Raw genomic sequence first — 26,582 nt, forward strand, 5'->3', positions numbered from 1 at the left:
GGAGTTGCAGATCACTGTGTCTATCCAAGGACATTACCTAGCCTACTTGGCAGTTTTTTTCTTTTCCCTGGGTCTAGGGGACTTCCTACCAGAGCATGGGGGCACCACTAAGGTGCATCTTGAAAATGGGCAGCACCAAGAAGCCCTGTGCTCCCTGTGGGCCGTGTGCATCTTCTGTGTCCCTGTCTGACTACTGTGTCTGGACTTCAGCGGAACTGGAGGAGTGCACTGCACATCTGTGAAAGATTAGGTCTGGGGCAGAAAAGGGTTGCAGGGGTTCAGATGGGTTCAGGCAGTTGTACTTGGCTGCACCATCACCAAGCTATGTAACCTTGGTACAGGGCTCTCTTAGACACTCCCAAGTTTATTAAATTTATTAAATGTGATTTGTTAACCCTATCTAAAAGGGATGGTGTGGACTCATAGGTCACCCACTGGTAAGCACAGTGAGTTCTAGACCAGCCAGGGTTAGAGAGAGACCTGTCTCAGAAAGAAAAAAAAGCGGTTGACATGAGAAATCCAATCCTTCAGACTCTTAAGTCACTTGCTACAGAACTGGCAGGCATCTGGGCAGTAGTAACTACAGCCAAGTCCACTGCTCAGGTTTCCTGCAGGCAGGATAAGGTCCTCCTAAGACTGTGCCTACGGGCAGCCGTGAAGCACCAGCATGGCTTACATGCTCAGACTAAACCTCCGGAGCCCAGGGAGCTCTCTCCAAAGTCCCAGTGCCCTTTCTCTGCAGGAACTTGGGTAGACCATATTCTCATGTATAAGCTAGGAACAAACTTTCCCTCCATTGTTTTTAAAAAATGGTTTTTCAAGACAGGGTTTCTCTATGTAGCCCTGGCTGTCCTAGAACTCGTTCTGTAGACCAGGCTGGCCTCAAACTCAGAGATCCACCTGCCTCTGCTCCTGAGGGCTGGGATTAAAGGTTTGTACCACCACCTCCCAGCTCTTACATTCTTCCTTATATAACCCTTGTGTGTCTGCAAACCACTTGCCTCCCCGGTGCCTGAAGAGCCCATCCCGATTCCCTAGAACTACAGTTACGAATGGTTGTGAGGGGTTGTGAGAAAGTGTTTTTAACCACTGAGCAGTGTCTCAGGCGTACTACAGTCTGGATGTCCGCCAGCGAAGAACCAACTTGTAAAAAACAAAAATTAATTTTGACAAAACAAAAGCATGATTAAAGATCTGGAGAGAAACTTCACTCGGTACAGCTAAGCATGACGACCTGAATTTGATCCCGAGAACCCACCTTGTAATACCTACGCTGGAGAGGAGAGGCAGAGGCAGTAGAAACAGACCCTCAAGGCCATCCTCGGCCACTTGAGTGAGTCGGAGACCGGGGAGCCGGGGGTGGGGTGGGGTGGGAAATACAATCTAGTCTGAATAGAGCTGATGAGGGAAAAAAATGTTCCCCCACTATCTGCCCACACCCGTGCCCTTCCTCAGCCAGCGCGCTGCGTGACAAGAACGCTGGGGTCGGCTCGAGACCCGAAACGGGGAGCTCCAAGCACATGATGAGCTCGTGGGCGAAAGAACACTGCTTTAAAATACAAAAACAAAACAAAAACGCTATTGGAGTACTCAGACGTCGCGGGGATAGACGCCGTCCCCCACCGGCACGCCGGTTGAGCTCCCGCGCACGCGCGCGCCTAGCCCTGAGCTCCTGTTGCGCACGCGCGCCGCTGAGTGCCTCGGGCCGCGCAGGGACGACTAGTTGAGCGTCGGTCGGTGGGCGGTGAGGATTGTGGAGCGGCCTCAGCCCCAACGGTCGAGCCTGCCAGGTGGTTCGCAGGCGTGGCCCCAGATGGGGAGCTACTTTGCAGGACTCGCAGAAACGCTAGTAGGTTTTGGAATGCCAGATTCGAGAGCTCTGCTGGGGCTCAGGGGTCCGGCTCGGGGGCGCTAGGGTCGGTGGATGTTCCGGCGCAGCAAGGGCGGTTCCAGGGCGGCCTCCGGATGGACAGAGCTGTAGAGAGAAAAAGGGCTCGGGGCAGGTGCAACTAGGAGAGGAAAGCTCCGGGAGAGGACGGGAAGGTCCATCCAGGTCACTGGGTTATGACGGTACCAGAGCTCCCCAAAGTAGGGGTTAGTTTGCGACCACACTGGGAAATGACGGGAGGGCCACATCATTCATTAGCAGCCCCGCTCCTAGCTAGTGCCCAGCAGGTATTCATGAAATGACTTATAGAAATGAGTGAGTGTCCAGTTCTGAGTTTCCTAAATTGTTCCCACAAATGTCTTTATGTGGCCCCTGTGCTTGAGTCCTCCAAAAGGTATGTTCTAGAAGAGCCCTGATTTGATTAACCTATGCTGTAATTCTCTCTAGGTGCCTTGCGGAGCTAGGCCGCCTCAGGATCCTTTTCGTCTCTTTTGAACCTTTCCGGGCTGCTGTCCATTTACTTTTAATCAGAGTTCTTCTCTTTTCCAGGGTGTCCCCCCAAGCTTGCTTTTCTGCAAAATGTTGAGATTTCTGAAGCGGCCTCTAGTGGTGACTGCTGACATCAACTTGAATTTGGTGGCCCTGACTGGCCTGGGACTACTGACCCGACTGTGGCAACTCTCCTACCCACGGGCTGTGGTGTAAGTGGAATGGGGAGGAGAGTATATGATCCAAGAGGCATTGGAACTAGTGATTTGAAGCACCTTGCTATACGGTGCAAAGGGAAGAGAAATTCTTTTTTTTTTAAGATTTATTTATTATGCATACAATGTTCTATTAACATATATACACCAGAAGAGGCACCAGATCTCATTATAGATGGTTGTGAGCCACCATGTGGTTGCTGGGGATTGAACTCAGGACCTCTGGAAGAGCAGCCAGTGCTCTTAACCTCTGAGCCATCTCTCCAGCCCTGAAAGGGTGTTTATTAACTAATACAGACATTCTCTTTTTACTTTGTTAGAGATATCAAGTAGAATATGATCCCGCTCCAAATAAATTCATTACCCAGCCTCAGCAACCCTACTATAGTAGATTAGTTTGAAGAAAATCCTAGACATTATATTCTAATAATATTCCATTTAATTAAATATATATAATTTAATTTAATCTATATATATATTCTGAAAGATGAGAATTTTTTTTTCAAGATAGAGTTTTTCTATATAGCTCTGAGTGTCCTGGAACTCACTCTGTAGACCAGGTTGGCCTCGAACTCACAGAGATCTGCCTGCCTCTGGCTTCCCAGTGCTGAGATTAAAGGCCTGTGCCACCACCACACAGCTAAAAATAAATAATTTTTTTTTTCGAGACAGGGTTTCTCCGTAGCTTTTGGTTCCTGTCCTGGAACTAGCTCTTGTAGACCAGGCTGGCCTCGAACTCCCAGAGATCCGCCTGCCTCTGCCTCCCGAGTGCTGGGATTAAAGGCGTGCACCACCACTGCCCGGCTAATAAATAATTTTTTTTTTGTTTGTCTTTCAAGATGGTTTTTCTTGTAGCTTTGGAGCCTGTCCTAGAACTAGCTTTTGTAGACCAAGCTGGCCTTGAACTCACAGAGATCCTCCTGCTTCTGCCTGCCTAGTGCTGGGATTAAAAGCATGAGCCACCGCTGCCTGACAAAAAAAAATAAATATTTTTAAAAGTTTTAAATAACGGCAAAGATTTCTAGTTGGCTATAGAAGTGTTTGTTTGGGGGCTGGAGAGATGGCTCAGTGGTTAAGAGCATTGCCTGTTCTTCCAAAGGTCCTGAGTTCAATTCCCGGCAACCACATGGTGGCTCACAACCATCTGTAATGAGATCTGGCGCCCTCTTCTGGTCTGTAGGCATACAGACAGAACATTGTATACTAAATAAATAAATATTTTTTAAAAAAAGAAGTGTTTGTTTTTTTGTTTTTAGCTTTGATGAAGTGTATTATGGGCAGTACATTTCCTTCTACATGAAGCGCATCTTCTTTCTGGATGACAGTGGACCACCTTTTGGTCACATGCTATTGGCCTTAGGAGGTGGGTAAGAGAAACAGCCATTGTCTTTCAAGCCCGAAATATATTAAGTTTATCAAGTAAAATTTCTCAAGGGCAGAAAATCTGTGTGTTGTTTTCTTGCTTTATTTGGTCCATATTCCAAATTTTCTGTTTTAGGTTATTTAGGAGGATTCGACGGTAACTTTTTGTGGAACCGGATTGGAGCAGGTAAGGATTTTAACTTTCCTTATTAATCTACACATAAAATAATGGAGACATGACACCTTTTATAAGAACCAACAATTGCTATTTATTAATCTGAACCAGGGTATGATTGACTATTTGGATTGAGTTCCAGGATAGCTAGGGCTATTACAACAAAAAACCTTTCTCAAAAAAAGAAAGAAAGAAAGAAAGAAAGGAAAAGAAAAAGAAAACTTTGGTTAAAGGGGCTAGAGAGAGGGCTCAGCAGTTAAGAAACCTGTTCTTCCAGAGATCCAGGGTTCGATTCCCTGCACCCACATGGGGGCTCACAACCTTATCTGTATCCAGTTCCAGGGGACTTGACAACTTCTTTTGACCAGGCATATACAGTCATATATGCAGATCCGTATAGGTAGCTGGGAAGTGGTGGCGCACACCTTTCATCCCAGCACTCAGGAGGCAGAAGCAGGTGGACCTCTTAAGTTTGAAGCCAGCCTGGTCTACAAAGTGAGTTCCAGGACAGCCAGGAGTGTTATACAGAGAAACTTTGGGGGAAAAAGAAAACAAACAAAAGCACCCGTATACATAAAATATGTAAAAAAAAATTTAAAAGAGAAAAGTCTGGTTAAAATTTGAGTGTTTTGTGATTATAATCGCTGATCTCTGGCTCTGTGCATATGTCCTGTGGGTTTGGTAGCCTTTTCTATGTATGAACTTTTATGTGGCCACAACACTTTTACTTGGGGTAAATATACTAAGTCTCCATTAATTCCAGGATCCTTACTCATCATTCCTATGCGTGGTGAGAGCTGGGACTGTGTAAAGCTGGTTTCAGTATACTGGGCACACGGTAGTTAATGCGTGCGTCCCGCCTGCACAGAGGGGCTGAGGCAGGACAGCACCTGAACTCGGGAGCTTGAAAACCTCTATTTTTTTTCCAAGATGGGATTTCATGATGTAGTTCTGGCTGGTTTGGAACTATGTAGACCAGGCTGGCCTCAAACTCCCAGTGATCCTCCTGCCTCTGCCTCTCAAGTGCTGGAATTTAAGGTTGCATCAGTGTGCCCAATGGTGAGACCCTGTCTCTAAAAATCACCCACCACAAAATCCCAGCGCTCATTTTAAAGACTTTACCCCAGGTTTCCACCCTTGGTTGTTTCATTTCAGAGTCTGTGAGCTGCCGTGTGTTAGTATGCATGCTCTCAGTTCTGCTGTGTGATTCCCTTTCCAGAATACAGCAGTAACGTGCCGGTGTGGTCCTTGCGCCTGCTGCCAGCCCTTGCTGGGGCCCTGTCAGTACCCATGGCCTACCAGATAGTGTTGGAGCTCCACTTTTCTCACTGTACTGCCATGGGAGCTGCCCTGTTGATGCTTATCGGTAAGCCTTTGCTTCCTGCCTGCCTGCCTGCCTGCCTGCCTGCCTGCCTTGGGCAGAGTACAGGAAAAAAAGCAAACATTTTGTGGCGTTTCACCACGAGGCTAGAAGACCTGGTGTTAGAGAGTGCACTGCCCTAGTGCACACATCTGCTTCATCCTGTTCCAGATTCGCCTCCACAAGACCCACACTTCTGGGCTGCCCTCTGATGTAGATTGATGATGGACTATGAACTCAGATTCTTATCAGAAGTGGAGATGTGGCCATAATGATTAGATTAGAGGTGGGACACTAGACAGTGCTCAAGGGCCTATGTACACCATTGTATAACACGTGCACACACGTACACACACTAGACAGTGCTCAAGGGCCTATGTACACCATTGTATAACATGTGCACACACGTACACACACTAGACAGTGCTCAAGGGCCTGTGTACACCATTGTATAACACGTGCACACACGTACACACACTAGACAGTGCTCAACGGCCTATGTACACCATTGTATAACACGTGCACACACGTACACACACTAGACAGTGCTCAACGGCCTATGTACACCATTGTATAATACGTGCACACACGTACACACACTAGACAGTGCTCAACGGCCTGTATACACCATTGTATAACACGTGCACACACGTGTACACACTAGACCGTGCTCAACGGCCTATGTAACCATTGTATAACACGTTCACACACATACACACACTAGACAGTGCTCAACGGCCTATGTAACCATTGTATAACACGTGCACACACGTACACACACTAGACAGTGCTCAACGGCCTATGTACACCATTGTATAACACGTGCACACACGTACACACACTAGACAGTGCTCAAGGGCCTGTGTACACCATTGTATAACACGTGCACACACGTACACACACTAGACAGTGCTCAACGGCCTATGTACACCATTGTATAACACGTGCACACACGTACACACACTAGACAGTGCTCAAGGGCCTGTGTACACCATTGTATAACACGTGCACACACATACACACGCTAGACAGTGCTCAACGGCCTATGTAACCATTGTATAACACGTGCACACACGTACACACACTAGACAGTGCTCAACGGCCTATGTAACCATTGTATAACACGTGCACACACGTACACACACTAGACCATGCTCAACGGCCTATGTAACCATTGTATAACACGTGCACACACGTACACACACTAGACAGTGCTCAACGGCCTATGTAACCATTGTATAACACGTGCACACACGTACACACACTAGACCGTGCTCAACGGCCTATGTACACCATTGTATAACACGTGCACACACGTACACACACTAGACAGTGCTCAAGGGCCTATGTACACCATTGTATAACACGTACACACAAACACATAAACACACAATATTTTGTTTTGTTTTTTGAGACAGGGTTTCTCTGTAGCTTTCGAACCTGTCCCAGAACTAGCTCTTGTAGACCAGGCTGGCCTCGAACTCACATAGATCCTCCTGCCTCTGCCTCCTGAGTGCTGGGATTAAAGGCACGTGCCACCTGGCACACACACAATTTTTAAAAACATTTTAATACCTAAAGAAAATAACCCTGAGCTTGGTGAAGTAACACAGTGATCAATCACTTGCCTATCATTTATGAGGCCGTGGGTTCATCCCCAATGCAAAAGCAAAACAATGCCATACTGGTTCTTGCTGAGTCTGGAACCCTAGCACCTGAAAGGCTGATGTGGAAGAGTCTTGAGTTTGAGGTCAGCCTGGGCTATATACCAAGAGTTTTTCTCAAAGTTTTTTCAAAACTCCCTTCTGCATCAACTATGTAAAGGCTTTTTTTCTTGGGGACTGGAAAGGTGGCTTAGATGTTAAGGGCATTTACTAATTTTGCAGAGGTCTGAGTTTAGTTCCTATCATCCAAATAGTGGCTTACAACCATCTGTAACTCCAGTTCTAGGGGATCAGTGCCCTCTTTTGATTTTCATTGATACCAGGCTCTTACATGGAACACATATGTACATATAGGCAGACCACTCATGCATATAAATATTTATAAAAGAAGATTTTTGCCCCCTTATTTTTCCCTTAAAAGACAGTAAATTAACTAGGTGCCATTTATATGGTATTAGGCGTTTGGGTGATTTGTAAATGATTTAAAATATACAGCAGGAAAAAAATATATATATACAGCAGGAGAGGTGAAAGGTTATATGCAAATATATGTCTTTGTACAAACTGGGCGTGAGCATGCATGGACTGGCATCCTCAGAGGGGTCCTCAGTCCAGTCTCCGTGGAGACAGCTGTCTGTATCTCCTGTGCGTGTGCTGCTCAACACTGACAGCTGTTCATCTCTGTAACAGAAAACGCGCTGCTCACTCAGTCCAGGCTCATGCTGTTGGAGTCCTTACTGATATTCTTTAACCTCTTGGCTGTGCTGTCCTATCTGAAGTTCTTCAACTCCCAGACACACAGGTAGGCAAGTGAGGCAGGCCTCTGGCGAGGGTCTGGCTGTGGCGCCTAGCTGAGCAGCCCCTCCACCTCAGCCTCCAGAGTGCGCCAGCTCTGGGCCACTGCTAGTGTCTTGTATCTTGAGGAGCTGCTTGCAGAATGCCTTTTGATTACCTAATTCTGTGGGTCGGCCCTGAGCCCATGACTTATAATGACACCCTTTTTAACTTTAACCCACAGTAAAATTTTTCTTGACAAAAAGAAAAATCCTTTTGAGCCCCAGACTGGGAGGCGGGTTCTTTTTATGTGGCTGGTGCCAGGGCTGGGCAACCTCGAGCTCTCAGAGAAACATGCCTGCCCCTAGTGTCAGATGAGTCTTGTAAATGCTTCCTTGTCCTGTTCTTATCGCAGCCCTTTCTCACTGCACTGGTGGCTGTGGCTAATGCTGACTGGGGTCTCTTGTTCCTGCTCAGTTGGGTGAGTTAGAGCCCCTGACTTGGACAGTATTCTTCCTGTCTATGGGGTTTTCTGTCTTATAACCTTCTCTCATTTCTGTCTTTTTCAGTATCAAATACATGGGTATTTTTACCTACTTGCTTGTGCTCAGCATCGCAGCCGTGCATGCCTGGAACCTGATCGGAGACCAGACCTTGTCAAATGTAGGTGGTCCTGTCAGTGTCACGTGAGTCTGCTGTGTGTGGGGTTGGGGGTATAAAACTGTCCTAGGGAACTGCAGGCTCAAAGGGTGGATCCTTGGGGCTTCAGGAGCAGGTGGCAGTGAGCCCGCTCACCTGTGCGCCTCCACTAGTGTCTGCATGAGAGGTGGGGCTTCTCAGTGACTTTCCCTAAGCCTGCATGCAATGTCTGAAAATGGTCCTGCTGCTCCACAGACAGGAGACCTTTCCTCTCCTCCCCTGGCAGATCTGCGTGTTCGGTCACTTGCTCGCCAGGGTAGTGGCCCTGCTGGTCATCCCGGTTTTCCTGTACTTACTGTTCTTCTATGTCCACCTAATGCTGCTCTATCGCTCTGGGCCCCATGACCAAATCATGTCCAGCGCCTTCCAAGCCAGCCTGGAGGTAAGAAAAATGATGTCCAGGTTGCTTCAGAACAAAGACAGTCAGAGGCTCAGAGTGTCTGTCTAAGCATGGTCAGATCCAGCCCAGGTGATTCTTGTAGCTCCCAGAGGATCAGATCCAGCCTGGGTGGTTCTTGTAGCCCCCAGAGGATCAGGTCCAGCATGGACGGTTCTTGTAGCCCCCAGGAGGAAGCGATAGGTGGGTCACCATGGGTCAGGGCCAGCCAGGGCTCTATACAAGACCCTAAAAGCAAAATAAATGAGTAGATAGATAGATAAATAGGTAGGTAAGTAAGTAGATAGATAGATAGATAGATAGATAAAAATGAAGTGTCGAGTGCGCAGTACAGTCAGGTGATCAATGCCGAGTGATCCAGAAGAGTTCTGAAGTATAGACTGTGGGAACAAGTGAGGCTGCCTCTCTTAGTCTGACTTGCAGTTAACCGCGTCCTGAGATAGACTCGGGCCTGGAGTGTGACATTCTGACTGCAGATGTATCAGGTTGAACATCTCTAACGTGGAAGTCTGAAATCAGCATGCCCATCTCCAGAACCTCTCGAGTGCTAGCACGACACTCAGACAGCTTTGGATTGCGGAACATTTTGCATTTTAGACTTTCAGATTGTGGGTGGCCCCAAACCCCGCCACCCCACCCCCGACTGGAACACCTCTGGTTCCAACATTTCGAATAAAGGGTACTAGGTTATAAAATGTACCAAGCGTGGTGAGGAGTATAGCCTTGGGCAGGCCGGCTCATGCATCCTGGCTCTGCTGAGAAAGTGCATGTCCCCACACCTTGGTCTCCTCTCCTCAGCTCTTGGACACAGCTGCTTGGCTCACACAGAACACCTGTAAAAGGAATTTGTGAGCCGGGCAGTAGTGGCGCAGGCCTATAATCCCAGCACTCTGGAGGCAGAGGCAAACGGATCTCTGTTGAGTTTGAGGCCAGCCTGGACAAGTTCCTAGGACAGGCTCCAAAGCTACAGAAAAAAACCTATCTCAAAAAAATGAAGGAAAACAAAAAAAAAAAAAAGGAATGTGTGGACAGGTCACCTGAATGCACACACAACAGTTTGTAATTCAGTAGGACTCAAGCCTACAGAGTTAGTTACAGCTGATTCTATGACCATATTTACCACTACCCCATCTGTCATCAAGGCCAGTTGAGAATTGCTGGTCTCCGTTCAATGAGATGGCTCCACAGTAAAGGGGCCGCCATGAGCCTGACACCTCTCTCCATCCAGGACCCAGAGGGTAGAAGGATAGTTCGTCTCTTGAGCTCACCTGAGACCTTTTCTATTTGTCTTAGGGAGGGCTAGCCCGCATCACCCAGGGCCAGCCCCTGGAGGTGGCCTTTGGTTCCCAGGTCACTCTGAAGAGCGTCTTCGGCAAACCCTTGCCCTGCTGGCTTCATTCCCACAAGGACACCTACCCCATGATGTAAGGAAAGTGACCATTTTAATTTGCAGTCACAAATTGATTTACTAGTCACAAAATGTTTTGTTTTCTCCCAGTTTGCTTATATTAAGAGTTATCAGTTTCTAAGTCTAGAGGGACAGAAGCAGCAAGGCCCAGGGCCCAGGATCATGATATCTGTGGCTCCCAGTGTGGCACAATAGAAGGGCTGTGACATACCTTGTGTCCTGCAGGGACCGCTGAGCAGCTCTGCCTGACAGCAGTGTTGTGTTTTCTATGCCCTCTGGTCTCTGAGACAGGCTGTATGATTGAGTGACGCATCAGCCTGGGTGGTCTCTGCAGAATGCAAGGCAGAGCAGAGCAGCCCATGTGTCTCGGCTGCCTGCTTCAAGTGCATTCTTTGTTGGCGTCTCACACAGATATGAGAATGGCCGTGGCAGCTCCCACCAGCAACAGGTGACCTGTTACCCCTTCAAAGACATCAATAACTGGTGGATTGTAAAGGACCCTGGGAGGTGAGTCTGGTTCCAGCTGCTCACAGCACGACTGGACAGATTGTTCTGCTGCGTCCTGGGCCTCCCCTTCCTGGGTGCTCCCTGAGAGACCAGCCTTAGAGCTAGAGTATGTGCCTGTTAATTCGTGAGCTGTTAGTGCAAGGCCAGGGCCGGCTCTGGGTCCTCAGTGACCTCCTCAGCATCTCTTAGTTGTAACGGGGCCGGTCGCTCCAGTGCCCTTCCATATCTGCTCCCCTGAGGAAGGCCTTGTGAAGGAGCCCTTCCGCACTCAACCTCTGTCTAGGCCAAGGCAGTCTACCTGTTCATGAGCTTCCACCCTCACTGACCATTCCAGCATCACAGCCTCTAAGAAGGCCTAGACCAGGTTCTCTGTCCCTACAAATGAGTGTCATAGCTTCCAGTGGCACACACTTACCATCACCAGATCCTTTGCCATCTCTGCATTCACCACTCTTGCCAGGAATGTGAGGGCTGGATCCCTGGGGAGGCCTCCTAGGCCAGTCCATCTGAAGGTGTACCCTCCTCTCCCATCACTGTATCCACCTGTACATGGTTGCTGGCTTGGTTTGCATGTCTACGTGTAAACCAACTGCAGTGAGTGAGGTTTCCCTGATCACTGCTGGAGACTTGATAAGGTCTGAGGGGTTGGGTGGCCTTTTTGAGGTTTTTGAGAAAGGGTTTCTCCGTTGCTTTGGAGCTTGTCCTGGAACTAGCTCTTATAGACCAGGCTGGCCTTGAACTCAGAGAGATTAAAGGCATGCACTACCACCTGGCTATGGGTGGCTTTTTTGTTTGTTTGGATTTGGTGTGTGGTTTTTTTTTTTTTTCTATCTTTAAGACATCTCTCCTTATAGCCTTGCTTCAGTTTCCCAATCCCCTTTCCTCAGCCTTCAAATGCTGACATTATAAGCTTCTTAATGTATTTATTTATTTATTTGTTTATTTGGGGGTATCAAAAAGAGTATGCTGTCAACATAAGGATTTGGGGGTATGCCTAGTTTATTCTTCATAGACAAATGTGGCAATGACAAATGGAATCACATTTGGCAATTTGGCAAGTGACCTTAGGTTAAGAAGCATTAGAGGGGGGCTGGAGAGATGGCTCAGAGGTTAAGAGCATTGCATGCTCTTCCAAAGGTCCTGAGTTCAATTCCCAGCAACCACATGGTTGCTCATAACCATCTGGCCTGCAGGCATACACACAGACAGAATATTGTATACATAATAAATAAATAAATATTTAAAAAAAAAGCGTTAGAGGAAACGTAAGTGCCTTGATTCTATACAAAGTCACCTCACACAAGGTATGCATACATTGGGGTGCACACTCCCCAGTGTCTGCTGGGAGACTGGAGCCTTGGCATTCCCAGGAAGTCTATGGTAAGTGGGTACTGGGCTGGATGGCATCCTGACAGTGCTGTCTTCTAGACACCAGCTGGTGGTAAACAACCCTCCCAGGCCTGTTCGCCATGGAGACATTATACAGCTCGTTCACGGCATGACCACCCGCCTCCTTAACACGTGAGTGCTCGCCATGCTTGCTCTATCAGGATGTCTCCTCTCGCTCCCTCTCACCGCCCCACTCAGCCTGCTTCCTGCAGTCTGGCTTCCTACCTCTGCCTTACTCCACTGAGGCCGCACTGGGCCCTTGAGAAGACAGAGTGGAGTTTCACTCTCTGCCCACAGCCCTCCCTCTCGAGTGACTCCCTCAACTCTCCTGAGGCCTGGTGACCCTGACTTGTGTCACCCTGGGCATTTGGCCTCCCTGCTAGTCCTGCAGTAAGCAAACACAGCATCTCTGGGCTGGTCACCATACCAGAAGTCCTGCCTGGGTACTGTCCCATCGTCCACAGCCTGTGTGCTGCTGTCTGACTCCACAGGGCACCCGGTGCATCCTGTGAAGTGACTCCTGCCTGAGTGGCCAGTGACGGGCTACTTCTGGCCACTGAGGCTGAATCACACCAAGAGCCTGCTCTCCTACCATGAAACCACTCTGTACTTGCTGGCCCAAGGCTGACAGTACTGCTCTTCTAAGTTCTGCCAGGCCAGTGACTTGGTTCTTAGACTTAGGACTTCCACTCCCTGTGGCAGCCATCTTTTCTCTGAGATTTGCTTCACCTGTCCAAAAAGTGAATGACACCCATCGATGGTTTTACATCAGCTCTGGCCAACAGGACAGTCCCATCTGTCAGCCCGCCAGTTGAGACTCCGTTCTCAGATGAGTCCAGGCTGGAGGAGTGGCCTCTGTGGGAGACACCTTTCCAGCAGCTTCCCCAACCTTGGCGGGCAGAGCCAGCTTTGCGCTGAAAGCGCCTCTTCAGGCTGTGACACTTGGGGCAGCTCTGCTCTCTGCTCTTCAGGCACGATGTGGCAGCCGCCCTGAGTCCCCATTCTCAAGAAGTCTCCTGTTACATCGACTACAACATCTCCATGCCTGCCCAGAGCCTCTGGAAGCTGGTGAGTTCCATGTGGGTACACCTATTTCTACCTCGGAGTACCCCAAATGCCCCTTTGGATAATGTGTTCAGATGCCAATGGGGTAGGGAGCTGCTATTCACAAATCAAGCCTGAGATGTTGCCTTGGGGAGCAGCCCCTTCAGCAGGTCTAGAGTCTTCGGTATGTCAGGGATGGAGAGGAAAGTTCCAGGGGCTGTGACTGGTCTGTGAGGCCTGCAGGGTCAGGGGCTGCAGCTGGAGCTGCTTCCTGGCCTGCTCATTGCTCACCTGCTGTCCTTGTTTCATCCTCTTGTGCCAAGCACCATGACCAGGACCAACCAGGAGGGCAGTCAGGGCAGAAGCTCAGCAGGAACCAGAGGACTGCTGTTCCTGGCTCACTCATATCAATGCTTAGCCAGCTCATGTACCACCCGGGACCACCTGCCCAGGGAAGATACACCACAGTGCACTGGGCCTTCTCCTGTTAACCACCAAGGCTACAGACCAACACGACAGTCCCATCTGGGCAGCTCCTCAGTTGAGCCTCCCTTCTCAGATGACTCTGGGCTGTGTCACATTGACAATTAAAGCTGATTAGGACACCCTGTCGCCACAGACAAGAGCTCCAACCACCTTGTGACCCAAGGGAAGCTTCTCAGCCAATTCTCAGGAGCTAATAGGAGCCCTAGAAGTTGCCTGGTGAAGGACTTGACCATCAGAGGGTGATTTTACTGAGACAGTGGCCTGCATTCACCTTCCCTTCTGGTGGCGGTCACTTGCTCCCCTTACAGTCAGGTCTCCTGGGAAAGTTGCTGTACAGAAGCGTTCTGGACCCGCAGACTGAGTACTAACCACTGCAGTCCTGGGCCATTGCCTAGGAGAGGTCCTGCTGCCCTAGCTTCCGACTGACTGCAGCAGCCCTGGTCACTCAGCTTCCCTCTCTAGGGAGTTCCATGCCAATTTGATAAGGCACCCCTTGCTAGCTCCCGCGGCAAAGCTGTCCGAGGACTTTTCTTTTCTTTTCTTTTTTTAAAGATTTATTATACATACAACATTCTGCCTGCATGTATGCCCACATGCCAGAAGAGGGCGCCAGATCTCATTACAGATGGTTGTCAGCCACCATGTGGTTGCTGGGAATTGAACTCAGGACCTTTGGAAGAGCAGGCAATGCTCTTAACCACTGAGCCATCTCTCCAGCCCCCTGAGGACTTTTCTTAGACATATCTGGCAACATCTCTGCCGTTTTCCCCTTGTTTGTGCCGTGCGTACTCGTGGCCCTCCTGTTCTCCAGCCTTTCCTGAGCGGCTCTGCCTGGGGACAGTCCTGCGCCCCTTCTATGAGAAGCTGTCTCAGTAGGAATGGCGCTGAATCTCCCTGACCTCCCTGCTACTGTGCTATTAATGGCTCCATCACTGATCCCCTCCCCTGCCCACTTCCTGACAGCCCTTTGAGTACCACTTGCTACAGGTCAAACAGAGATCCCAGATAAGGGGAGCAAGCTCAGGAGTGGCTACCCATTCGGTGCTCCAGGATGCCTTGCCCCGCTCAGCCTCTTGAGATCTGTGGTTCTCATCAAGAGTCACAGTTGAGGCTCTAGCATATCAGACTGTAACAGGCAGTGCTGCCAGGGCCAGGACCCTCCTGGGCCAGTCTTGCGGGGCAGTGCGGTCCTGACCTCTAGAACCACCGTATACTGGCCAGATAAAGTCTAAGAAACTCCCTATTTGGGCTAGAGTTCTGAGTCATCTTGTGACTGACTAGATGGCTTTTGAGTGTCTGTGGGAAGTGCCATTTCTACAGCCTCAGACAGGGACTGGCTCACATGCTGTATTGTGAGGGCTTGTGGGGGTCTTGGAGTCCTCATGGCACCAAGGCCAAGGACTTCCTAGTGTGCTTCCTTTGTATGAGACCCACACTGGTTTCATAGCTGTGTGATTGCTCTTAACTAAGACAAAACACCGAGAAGCAGTAGGTGTTTGGTCTTTAGCTGGTCATTTAAGGCAATCTGAAAAGGATGCTATGACTCGACATATTTGGTTTTATCCTTGGTGTGTGGTGCTGGGGATGGGCCTCACAAATGCTAGGCAAGTACTCCACTGCCAGCCCCCAGGGTGATAAGATCTCTCTCTGCAGGACATTGTGAACAGAGAGTCCAGCCGGGATACCTGGAAGACTATCCTGTCGGAAGTGCGCTTCGTGCATGTGAACACGTCCGCCGTCTTGAAGGTGAAGGGCAGCTCCTGGTCGGCCTGTGCTCACACAGGCCATGTGACTAAAGTCATCCTGTGCTTACAGTTCACGTAGTGGCCAAGAATCCTGGGAAGACCTGGGGCGGGATCTGCTGACACAGCCCTGCGGTTAGCCAGCCCTATCACGTTCATTCCCTTTCTTGGTTTTGCTAGCTCAGCGGGGCTCACCTCCCTGACTGGGGGTTTCGGCAGTTGGAGGTGGTTGGGGAGAAGTCACGGGGCCACCACGAGAGCATGGTGTGGAATGTGGAGGAGCACCGGTATGGCCAAAGTGAGTTGGTGAAGTCCTGGGTCATGATACCTGGTTGTCTGTGGAGCTTGTGGCACTCAAGGAAATACCAAAACAATACTGTTGGTTTGGAGGAACCAGAGTCCCTTGCACTGACCCATGATTACATGAGAACAATTGGGAGAATGGAACTCATGCTTCCTGGGTTCACTAGTCCCGACTTGGGGAGAATGGAACTCATGCTTCCTGGGTTCACTGGTCCCGACTTGGGGAGAATGGAACTCATGCTTCCTGGGTTCACTGGTCCCGACTTGGGGAGAATGGAACTCATGCTTCCTGGGTTCACTGGTCCCGACTTGGGGAGAATGGAACTCATGCTTCCTGGGTTCACTGGTCCCAACTTGGCAGGGGAGTTCAGGGTGTGGTGGTGGGAACCAAGTGGAACCATAACAGTCTGGTGAGGTGTCCTTGTGGGTTATTGGAAAGACCTGGGGGCAGCCTCTGTCCTCAGCTCTTCAGCCTGTGTCTCTTCCTTGGCGTTCACTCTCAGGCCAAGAACAGGAGGAGAGGGAACTGGAGCTGCATTCACCCACCCAGGTTGATATCAGCAGGAACCTCAGCTTCATGGCCAGATTCTCCGAACTGCAGGTGACAAGTAGCTGGAGGGACGCCATCCTTGGTCAGCGGAAGCCAATTTCTGCCCATGAAGGCACTGCGTACTGCCGAGTTCTGAAGTTCAAAGTCCTCCAACCTGGAACTTGAGACTCTGTAGCAGAATGAGTGTCTCTCCCTTCTGCAGGCTTCGTGAACCTGCACCCAGTAGTCAGGAACAAGGGGTTTCTGCATCAGTGTGACATTGCAATAATGTCAGGGTGTCTTAAGGCCTCCCATCAGGTCAGAATGGGCTACATTCAACTAGTCTAAAGTCAGGCAGTCTCAGAGAGTCCATGGCATGACTCCTGTCTCTTAGCCTGCAGAGTAAGTGCTCATCCATGAAGTCAGCCCTGAGCCCATAGCCCAGCTTAGCGTGCAGGGCCCCTCCTGCAGCACTTGCCAAGTGAGCTTAGTCTGGGCAGCAGTTGACATGCAAGGGACAGTGGTTTTGTCACACACTGACATCTTGGCAGCTGGAGGCATGGCCATCGTCTGCAACCTGTGCTCTGTTCTGTGGCAGTGGAAGATGCTGACGCTGAAGAATGAGGATTCAGAACACAAGTACAGCTCCACCCCGCTGGAGTGGGTCACCCTGGACACCAACATCGCCTACTGGCTACATCCCAGGACCAGTGTAAGCAAGCATGTGTGAGTCCTGGCTGACTTCCTGAAGGTGGCTGGGGTTTCTCCAAGGCATTTTTTTTTTTTTTTTTTGGTGTGGGAGGGTGATTACTGGGCAGTCTGAGGCCTGAACTGCTCATTTCCTCGCTTTTGTGCCGTCTGTTGAGAGATTGAGAGAATCCCCCGGTTAGCCTTTGTGGGTGCCCACTGCCGCCTCACTCCTGTCAAGACCGTTTAGAGCAGTGTTGCCCTGCAGCGTCCAGCTACTAGGCCGGCTGGTGCTGGCTATGTTCTGTACGTTATGGGTGTAATGTATGTTCTATATGTTATGCTATGGCCCTGGTTATGTCACCTCTGCCACAGCAGAATGGAAAGAGCATGGGCTACATGGAGGCAGAGCTGGGCATAGAGTCACCTAGGGAGTAAATGCTAAGACCTCCCCGACACACACACAGTGGAACTGAGGGCAGTTACCATAGATGGCATATGAAGTAAGTCCCAGGGCTGCCCTGTAGCTGTGTGTATGCAAACTGAAATCTCTTTCCAGGTATGACCTTCCTGTGAATAACTGCGTTGTTAAAAGAGGAGTCCCAAGCCAGGCATGTTTGAGACAGGGATCGTATATATGGGGCCAAGCTAGGCTACCTAGGAGAATCTCACATGAATAGGGGCTGCGGGTAGATCTGTGTGCTCAGCATGCACAGATTTCCAGATCCGTGCTCAATTCCCAGTCTCCATTACTCCTAATTTCAGTTTTGACAAACAGGATTGAGAACCCTAGTGCATGTCTAGAAGAGTGGCTGGGAAGTTCATCCAGATGTGTCCAGGCTAGAGTTCCAGATGTGCCTGTGTGGTTTTGGACTGCTGAAGTCCATTTGGTTTCTCTCATGGCCATCGTCGTCCTCTTTGGATGAGGGACAGGTGGTGAGCGGCTCCTTGTCTTTCAGGCTCAGATCCACTTGCTTGGAAACATCGTGATCTGGGCTTCAGCCAGCCTTGCCACAGTGACCTACATCCTACTCTTCCTCTGGTACCTGCTCCGCCGGCGAAGGAGTATCTGGGACCTCCCTAAGGGTTAGTGTCTCCTCATAGGATGGATGTATAGGTGACAGCCAGCAGGTAGGGGCCCTGAAAAAAACCTGTTGTAGTTAAGTTCCACACCACAGCTGAGACTTGTTTAGCAGAGAGTGCAGGGGACAGAGGCCTAGTTCTGGGTTGCCAGCAGGAACCAGCCATGCTAGCTGAGGCACAGCTGTCAGCAAGAGGCTTAGGGCCGTGGTGGTGAACAGCTGACAGAAACTGCATTTGGAAAGAAAACTTCAGCGCTGGCTTACCATCGCCCGGTAACCTCCAGCCCAGAAAACATGGCCCCTCCTTTCTCCTGACTTTTACTCCCATTCTCGGCTGGTCACAAATGTGTGAGAGGAGAATTCTCAGATGAGAGCAGCCTGTCTTTACACTGGTCTTGAGCTAAGACTGGGCCTGGCCTCACTCGAGGCCTGCGGCCTTGAAGAAGAGCTGTCAGGACCTAGGAAGAAACAGCAGTGTCATGGATCAGTCCACTTGGTCCTGGGGGTTGGGAGGGTGAGGAGCTGAGGACAGTATGACAGGAGTGAGCCCATGACTAACCCAGTGGCAGTGCTGCTCTGAGATACACTCTTCCACAGATGCCTGGTCCCATTGGGTGCTAGCTGGAGCCCTGTGTACAGGTGGCTGGGCGTTCAACTACCTGCCCTTCTTCCTGATGGAGAGGATGCTCTTCCTCTACCACTATCTGCCGGCACTCACCTTCCAGATCCTTCTGCTTCCGATTGTCCTGCAGCACGTCAGTGACCACCTGTGCAGGTGCGGGCAGTCGGCCTGAGAGAGGCTTCACCACCTGCAGACCAGCATTCCAGGACAGCAGAGGCTCACTGCCCAGACTGGGGGTAGTGGCAGGCAGAAAGCCTTTGGTTGACATGGTGTGGTGGCACACACTTTTAATCTCAGCATTTGGGAGGTAGGGGCAGGCAGATCTCTGTGAGTTCGAGGCCAGCCTGGTAAATTCCAAGACAGCTAAGGCTGTTACACAGAGAAACACTGTTTTAAAAAAATCAAAAAGAAAAAAGAAAGCGTAGGTTTGGAGCAGAGGGCCTTGATGTGGAGGGCGTAAGGCACACAGCTGGCATTGTAGGTAGAGTCATAGTAAATCCCAGAAGCAGTGATGAGGGTTATGTGCAATGTGTCCAGGCAGATAAGGGCTGGTGGGGGCACAGAGAAGCAGGGGAGGCCTAAGAACACACAGGTGAAGTCCACAGGTGTCAGCAGATAGACAGCAGGTTCCTGGGAGATGGTTGGGCAGGGTTGCTGTGGGGAGGCAAGCAAGATGCTCTAACCTCACTCACCCTGCTGCCCACAGGTCCCAGCTGCAGAGGAATGTCTTCAGTGCCCTGGTTGTGGCCTGGTATTCCTCTGCATGCCATGTGTCCAATATGCTACGTCCACTAACCTATGGAGACACGTCACTCTCACCAGGAGAACTCCGGGCCCTTCGCTGGAAAGACAGCTGGGACATTCTGATCCGGAAGTACTAGAGAAGGAGAGCACGAAGACAAGCATGCAGAACAGGATCTCAAAAATGGCTTTGTCTCCCACCAGCAGAGGCCTCAGCAGGCAGGACTGGCTGGGTCCAGGAAGGACTCCAGGGATTAACTGAAGAGCCCTGTTCACTGGTTTCTCCTCAGAAGTGACTTTTTCCCTCTTCACACAGTGAAGAGTATGCCCTGCCACAGCATCACCCATGAGGCCCAACTCTGACCCAGCCAGTATTTGAGCTGCCAGTGTAAGAACACCAACACAGGCAGGAGCCCCCAGCCAGGGACAGGACTCCTGATGAGCCTGAGCTTCCCCAGCTGTGGGCTAAGCCCCTCGCCTTTCCCAAGGCCTGCAGTCACACCAAACAACTCACTGTCTGCAGGCACAGCCGACCTTTGTAAAGCCTACGTGGAAATCTGACAGCGCATTAATACCAAGACTCCTCACTGATCTGTATTTTAAAAACCCCTTCTGGGAGATTCCACCAAGTGTCTTCACCTGTCTTCCACAGCCAAGATGTCATCCATACACTTCTTTGCCTTGAATTTGCCTTTCCTAATGTAAATAAAAAGGAACACATTGATAACCATTTTTTAGTGTTATTTATTGATTCTTCCTCCAAAGAGGAGTTTCAGTTCAACAGAACTAGTACAGCACTAACAGAAACCAGCCCCTGAGCTCGGTATAGCTCAGCTGCTGTCACAAGTGGGAACCACAGTGGTATTAAGCAAGAACAAAAGAGTGTGTGCGCCACGGCCTGTGACAACAGCCAAGGACACTTTTCCAGAAAGGGCCATCCCATGACATCATAGATGGACCATTGTGAAGCCGTGAGCTCAGGTTTAGTGTGCAGGAGAATGCTGGTTTCAGGCAGCCATGCTCACATGACTGCTCTGCACTTCCGTGATCCCCTGGCTGGAGATAGCCTACCCTGGCATGCTAATCATGAACTGTACCAAGTGGTTGTATAGACAGCCCTGGCACTCAAGGCTTCCTGCAAAATTGTGAAGACACTACAGCCACAGGAGACCTAAGGGCCTGCTGCTGTCTATCCCACAATCCAGGCCCCCAGAATACCCAGGAGTCCTTTATATTAAGTGTGATGTCGCTTGGCTTCAAGTGGAGAGACTTAGGGTTCTTTGCTGCCTCAAGCTCCTTAGACTGGACTAAGTCTAACTACCCAGTGGTAGGTTGTTAAACTAGGTTCATAGGTCACAAACAGCCTGCCACAAAACAATAAGGATATATGACATATCTTCAAACTTTCCTTCTGCAACACCACACAATACTGGGAAGCACGTCACTGTGGTTCACTGTCAACACCAGGCCAGCCAGTGCCAGGGCTGTTTCCTCAGCTGCCCCATAATGTATGTCCTGCATCCCTCTGGAAGCTGGCACCATGGGCTTTCTATGCAGTCTGGGACACTTCTCAGTAACCCAAAGACCTACTGGCTCCTCCAATGAGAGGAAGCGGAGGACACTGGAATGCTCTGTCAGCATGAATCTGCCCTCCCAAGTAAGGCAGGCCTTGGTCCTAGGTCATGCTGAGAGGAATCACTGACTGTGCTTTTAAGAGCAAGTGGTTGTCCCCAGGCCCAGACCCTTAAAGTAGGGTCTGTGGGGAACCTACATATGCTGGTCTCAGTGGGGCCTGCTGCTAGACTCCAGGTGTGAGCGCTTGCCAGTGGCCAACACTCCAGGGTGCTCTCCTGGTTCAGGGAAGGTCCTCTTGTAGTTGCGCCCATTGGGCCCTCCTCGGTGCCGCTTGCACAGGTCACCATTGAGAATGTCCTGGATGTGCTGGACAATCAGGTTGATGGCAACTGCAATGAGACATGGAAATATCACATTCACTCCTGGAACCCTTGTGGCCTGCCCTTGCTCCCCTACTCTGTAAAACACTCAGCATGCAGGAAAGCCACTGAGCCTGCCTACCTGCCTGCAATACCGACTTCCATGCCTGCTTGCAGTCCCAACCTCCATGCCTGCCCGCAGACCCGACCTGCCTGCCTGCCCGCCCACAGTCCCGACCTCCATGCCTGTCCGCAGTCCCGACCTGCCTGCCTGCCCGCCCACAGTCCCGACCTCCATGCCTGCCCGAAGTTCCGACCTGCCTGCCTGCCCGCCCACAGTCCCGATCTCCATGCCTGTCCGCAGTCCCAACCTGCCTGCCTACCTGCCTGCCCGCAGTCCCAACCTCCATGCCTGCCTACCTGCCCGCCGGCCCTCCATGTCTGCCTGCCTGCCCGCCAGTTCTCCATGTCTGCCTGCCTGCCCGCCAGCCCTCCATGTCTGCCTACCTGCCCGCCGGCTCTCCATGCCTACCTGCCTGCCTGATATCTCATCAGACGAAGGCTTTTGTTGACATTGACTGAGTCTGATAAAAACACATCTCTATGGCCTAACAGGCCCTGCCCAGCAGCTTTAAATGTTTGCAAAGTACACATGAACCCATGTCCCAGGTAAACACTGGCAGCGCCCATGCACGTACTTGGGAAGCCTTGCTAGCTAGGGTAAGCCGTCTCTGCCTGGGAGTGGGGCTGGGGCTGCTTACCCATATTGTCTACCCCTCGAGGGATGATCACGTCAGCATACTTCTTGGTCTGAAAGACAGAAGGGTCTCCTGAAGCTGTTTCCTCTGGGTGACTTTAAGGTACTCAGGAACAAGGGATGAACGCCTGGGTGTTGGTAGCACTGGCAAGTTGGAGACAGCCTTACACAGGTGAGAGGCGGGGTCTCAGCCATGAGGCAGATTACACTGGACTAAACTTGAACATCAGTGTCCCACTGTGTCTGCCTGGTCCCAGCTGAATCGCTGGCCTAGACAGGTGTGACACCTCCCACAGTTCTTGGCCTCTGAAACTGGGACTGAAGTCTGCAAATGTCCTATAGGAGTGAGCATGACAGGACAAGATCCTTGCTATGCACAGGCCTGTTACCTGGCCCTGCACTGCATGGAGACACACATGGCACCTGTTCCACACATGTTCTAATGCCAGTGACAGCCCAGCAGACGCAGCTGAGGAAGTGCAGAACCCTGAGGAGAGCAGAAGGAAAGACCTCGCTGAGGGGACATAGCTGAACCAGGCAAAGCCCAGAGAGGGTAAAGTATACTATGGACCCAGGTTGATACCGCCAACCTGTGTGTTTGGGTCAGGAAGGCCTGTCCCTTGCGGAAGACAGGTTGCGGAAGGCAGTAGAGACTCTTCCCATGAGAGGCAAGAGCAGACCTGGGCTGGTACCCACTCTGGCAGCACTATCAGGTGAGGGGAAGAGGGGCTGAAACCCACTCCCCTTCCCCACCAGCCTGGGAAATGGTTCTGAGGGCCGGCTGGCTTGAGTGATGGGGAGGAAACTCCGAGGAGGTGAGCAGCACCCGGTCAGGGAAGGACGCGGCAGGCTGCTCAGGAGGCTGCTCTGAGGCAGGGTGCAGGGCTTGGCTGCCAACTTACCAGCTACTCAGCAAAAGCCCAAGAGTATAAGACTACACCACTTCACACTTTCCAGAAACGTCAGAGAGCATGAGTATTAAAGAAAAAACTCTGCTGGGCATGGTGGCACATGTCTTTAATCCCAGCACTCGGGAGGCAAAGGCTAGTGTGGTCTACAGAGCGAGTTCTAGGACAGGTTCCAAAGCTACAAAGAAACCATTTAAAAAAACCAAAAGAAAAGAAAAAGAAAAAAGAAAAGGTTCTTTTAGCCTGGTGTGGTAGTGCACTTTAATCCCAACACCCAGAAGGGGCCTTTTCAGTAGCGGCAAATGGAACTTATTTATCCTGTTTTTGATAGTTCTCGTTCCTTTACTTTCGTGGCTGGGGGAAGTCTCCATTTCTGGGGCACGTGCAGGTCTCTCCATTTATCTCTCTCTGGCCTGGAATCAAGCTGGCCTTGAACACATAGAGATCTCATGCCTCGGAGCTCTGGGGTAAAAGCGTGCACAACCATGCCTGGCTTTTATTTTCACCTTTAAGGGATAAAATACTGGGGGCTGAGAAACGGCTCAGCAGGGAGTTAAGAACAATGGCTGCTCTTGAGAGAGGACTCACGGTCGTGCCCAGAACCTACATCAGGCAGGTAACAACACCTATAACTCCAGCTCCAGGGGACCCCACACTCTCCCTGGCTCCCATGAACACACACATGCACATACACAACACACACAATACTTGTTCTTTTGTTTTTTTGAGACAGGGCTTCTCTGTGTAACAATCCTGGCTGTCCTGGCTACTCTGTAGACCAGGCTGGCCTCCAACTCAGAGATCCGCCTGCCTCTGCCTCCTGAGTGCTGGGATTACAAGCACGCGCAACCACCGCCTGGCCCCAAGTAAGTACATATGTACATATTTGTATGTATATACATGTGCGTGTTCCTTTTTTCAAAGGCAAAATACTACTAAGCTTCTCTTTAAAATGCTCCAGTCTGAACTGAGCATGACGGCACACACTCGAGCTCGGGAGGCTAAATGTGGAAGCCTGCCGTGAGTTCAGGGCCAGCCAGCGTTAGAACCCTCAGCTCCCTGTCTCCTCCCTCCACCCCTGAACTGGGTACACTTCACTTCTGGTGAACTGGGTACACTTCACTTCTAACTCCAGAAATATAAGATGGCCAACAGCAGACCCCTAATGTAAGTCAGCAGGCTCTGAGTATCTGGTCCAGAGCAGCCGGGAGGCCTCAGACCCTGGAGATCGGTCAGAACACCCAGGAGCTACTCTAGGCTCTGAGTATCTGGTCCAGAGCAGCCGGGAGGCCTCAGACCCTGGAGATCGGTCAGAACACCCAGGAGCTACTCTAGGCTCTGAGCAGAGTCCAAAGTCCTTACAGAGCGGCTCCAAGGGGAGTGAGCAAGCCACGCAGGTCAGGCTTCAAGGGGAGCTGCGAATGCAGATGCACCAGGGTCCTGCCTGAGGCGAATAGGCAGACAGTGTAGGCAGGGACAGGGGGGTAGAGCTGGGACCCATGTTCAGTTCTGAATGGATAAAGGCAGTACCGGCAGGCAGAACTCCTCAAAGGCTGGCTTCACGAAGGTGGTGTACTGGGTCAGTATCTGCTCCAGGTCCCTCCCTCGATGCACGTCCCGGAGAACTGCAGCAACAGGAGCAAGGCACCACCATAAGCCCTCCTTGGGACCCTAGAAGACTCCAGCCCCAGCCAGGGACCTAGAGGCCCTTACCTCTTCGAGACAGCCGGACATCAGAGTCTGTGTCCACAAAGAGGCGCAGGTGAAACATGTCCCGGATCTCCTGAGTGTAGAAAACCAAGATGCCCTCGAATAGAACCACGTCAGCTGGGTAGACCACTGTGGTCTCTGGTAACCTGTCAGGGAGAGGCAGACGAGGCCCTGCTTGATAGTCCACAAAACCAGAGAGGTGGGATCCACCAGAGGACAGTGGGTGTGGCCAGCCCTCCCAGGAACTACTGGCTTACCTTGAGTGGGTCACAAAATCATAGGTGGGGACCTCGACAGTTTTGCCTTCGACAATGTTTTTTAGGGTCTTGTGCATCAGATCATTATCAAAAGCATCTACAAAAACAGCAAAAGCCAGACTGCCCAGCTGCCCTGGGGAGAACTGCCCCTGCCCAGGGTCAGCACAGTGGGAGGCGGGGCTACTGAAGCGGCCACAGCACACCACCAGGAATAGACTTTCTCCTCTGCCCCTCTTTGTATCTGGGAAGAGTCGGTTAAGAGTGTGTTCTCTGACCTTCTTGTGTCCCTAGGACAGCTGACTTTCTAGGAATCACTGGGCACCTCCAGACCAGGAAACAGCTCCAAGGCCTGGTACCAGGCTGGGCTCTGCTTTGACTACCAGCCTCTCTGAAGATTGCTCCCAGCCAGTTTGGGGAATCCATAGGTCACCCAGGCAGTAGGGTGGTGCAAAGAGCCCCCAGCAGCAAGGTGCTGAGAGGAGATTTCAACACATCGAGAAGTGACCTGAAGACCCCTCTGCTATCTCCTTCCCAAGTGGCTCTAGCCAAGGCCTTGAGCCCCATGACCACAGCAATTCAGCAAATCCTCCTAACCTAACATGGGTCGACTACCATGGGTAATGAGGGCGAGCTTCACGAAGCCTCTCTGCTCCTGTGTTCTAGTACAGCCTTGGCAGTTGGTATCCAGCAGCTCTGTTCAGCCTTGGTCTCTCTGCATCGCATCCTACACACATGCAGCCTCCCATGGCCGTCTGCATCCAGCAAACAGCTCGGTGAGCCCCTAATCTGGCAGCCTGCATCCCACAGGCATCTCCTACAGCCCTGGCCCAGCAGTCTGCATCCACAGGCACCTCTGTTGTCCTGCAGTGTGCGATCCCCGGAGAGCCCGCGTCCACCCTCCACCCCCACCTCTCCAGGCAGGCTGTCTGCATGTACCTGGGTGGTCGAAATTGTACTGTCCCTTCAGGGCCTTGGCCTTCTGCTCGGCAGTCAGAACCTTATAGAAGCAGTCCTGGCTCAGGATGACCAACTTGCGCTGCCGGCGGTCCACTTCGTTCTGTCCCAGCAGCTCCATGATCTTCTCGCACACAGTTGACTGGGGACAGAAAGGGCCGGGAGTGGGCTTGGGCAGTGACCCACCAGCCCCCGGGGGCGGCCCCTTGGCTGCTAGCAACAGGTGACGCGGCTGGGCGGGAGGCAATGGCGCCCCAACCCGCGGCCGTCAGTCCCTCCGCGAGGCCCGGGCGCAGGCCACCCACCTTGCCGCTAGCGGTGCCGCCGCTCACGCCGATGAGGAACGGCCGCGGCTGGGGACGATCGGCCTCGGGCGCGGTGCTCTCGCAGCCGCCGCCTCCCGCCGAAGCCATGTCAGGCGCCGCGGCCCTACATCCACCGACTCTGCCCGCTCCCGCCGGGACGCAGGGGCGAACGCCGTGCGCAGCTCTTCCGGGGA

General features: G+C 51.3%; 2 protein-coding genes across 2 annotated transcripts; one reads left to right on the top strand and one right to left on the bottom strand.

The window, feature by feature from the left end:
• Nucleotides 1-1,715: 1,715 nt before the first annotated feature.
• Pomt1 (protein O-mannosyltransferase 1) lies at nucleotides 1,716-20,293 on the top strand. Its single transcript, XM_041674390.1, has 20 exons — nucleotides 1,716-1,849; nucleotides 2,438-2,589; nucleotides 3,849-3,955; nucleotides 4,091-4,141; nucleotides 5,349-5,495; nucleotides 7,844-7,955; nucleotides 8,343-8,408; nucleotides 8,497-8,590; nucleotides 8,853-9,008; nucleotides 10,317-10,447; nucleotides 10,843-10,938; nucleotides 12,367-12,459; nucleotides 13,299-13,395; nucleotides 15,511-15,603; nucleotides 15,780-15,897; nucleotides 16,406-16,503; nucleotides 17,030-17,143; nucleotides 18,078-18,204; nucleotides 18,798-18,975; nucleotides 19,529-20,293. Exons 1-20 carry the CDS (start codon nucleotides 1,814-1,816, stop codon nucleotides 19,701-19,703), a joined length of 2,241 nt encoding a protein of 746 aa, XP_041530324.1. The 5' UTR covers nucleotides 1,716-1,813; the 3' UTR covers nucleotides 19,704-20,293.
• Uck1 (uridine-cytidine kinase 1) lies at nucleotides 20,288-26,582 on the bottom strand. Its single transcript, XM_041674391.1, has 7 exons — nucleotides 26,389-26,582; nucleotides 26,066-26,225; nucleotides 25,130-25,226; nucleotides 24,876-25,018; nucleotides 24,693-24,787; nucleotides 22,259-22,307; nucleotides 20,288-21,527 (listed from the first exon to the last, which is right to left on the bottom strand). The coding sequence occupies exons 1-7, from the start codon at nucleotides 26,494-26,496 to the stop codon at nucleotides 21,346-21,348; spliced, it is 834 nt and encodes a 277-aa protein (XP_041530325.1). The 5' UTR covers nucleotides 26,497-26,582; the 3' UTR covers nucleotides 20,288-21,345.

Source organism: Microtus oregoni, unplaced genomic scaffold, assembly GCF_018167655.1.
Source record: "Microtus oregoni isolate MIOR12 unplaced genomic scaffold, Mior012 000025F_ref0000491, whole genome shotgun sequence".
In the NCBI taxonomy this organism is placed as follows: Eukaryota; Metazoa; Chordata; class Mammalia; order Rodentia; family Cricetidae; genus Microtus; species Microtus oregoni.

Excerpts from the sequence above, each read along its gene's own strand:
- Uck1 (XM_041674391.1), bottom strand. The coding sequence starts at position 26,496 with ATGGCTTCGGCGGGAGGCGGCGGCTGCGAGAGCACCGCGCCCGAGGCC. Across the intron at positions 26,226-26,388 it reads GCGGCACCGCTAGCGGCAAG|TCAACTGTGTGCGAGAAGAT; the intron begins GTGGGTGGCCTG and ends TTCTGTCCCCAG. Across the intron at positions 25,019-25,129 it reads GATTTTGTGACCCACTCAAG|GTTACCAGAGACCACAGTGG; the intron begins GTAAGCCAGTAG and ends TCTCCCTGACAG.
- Pomt1 (XM_041674390.1), top strand. The coding sequence starts at position 1,814 with ATGGGGAGCTACTTTGCAGGACTCGCAGAAACGCTA. Across the intron at positions 3,956-4,090 it reads CATGCTATTGGCCTTAGGAG|GTTATTTAGGAGGATTCGAC; the intron begins GTGGGTAAGAGA and ends TTTCTGTTTTAG. Across the intron at positions 18,205-18,797 it reads TATCTGGGACCTCCCTAAGG|ATGCCTGGTCCCATTGGGTG; the intron begins GTTAGTGTCTCC and ends ACTCTTCCACAG.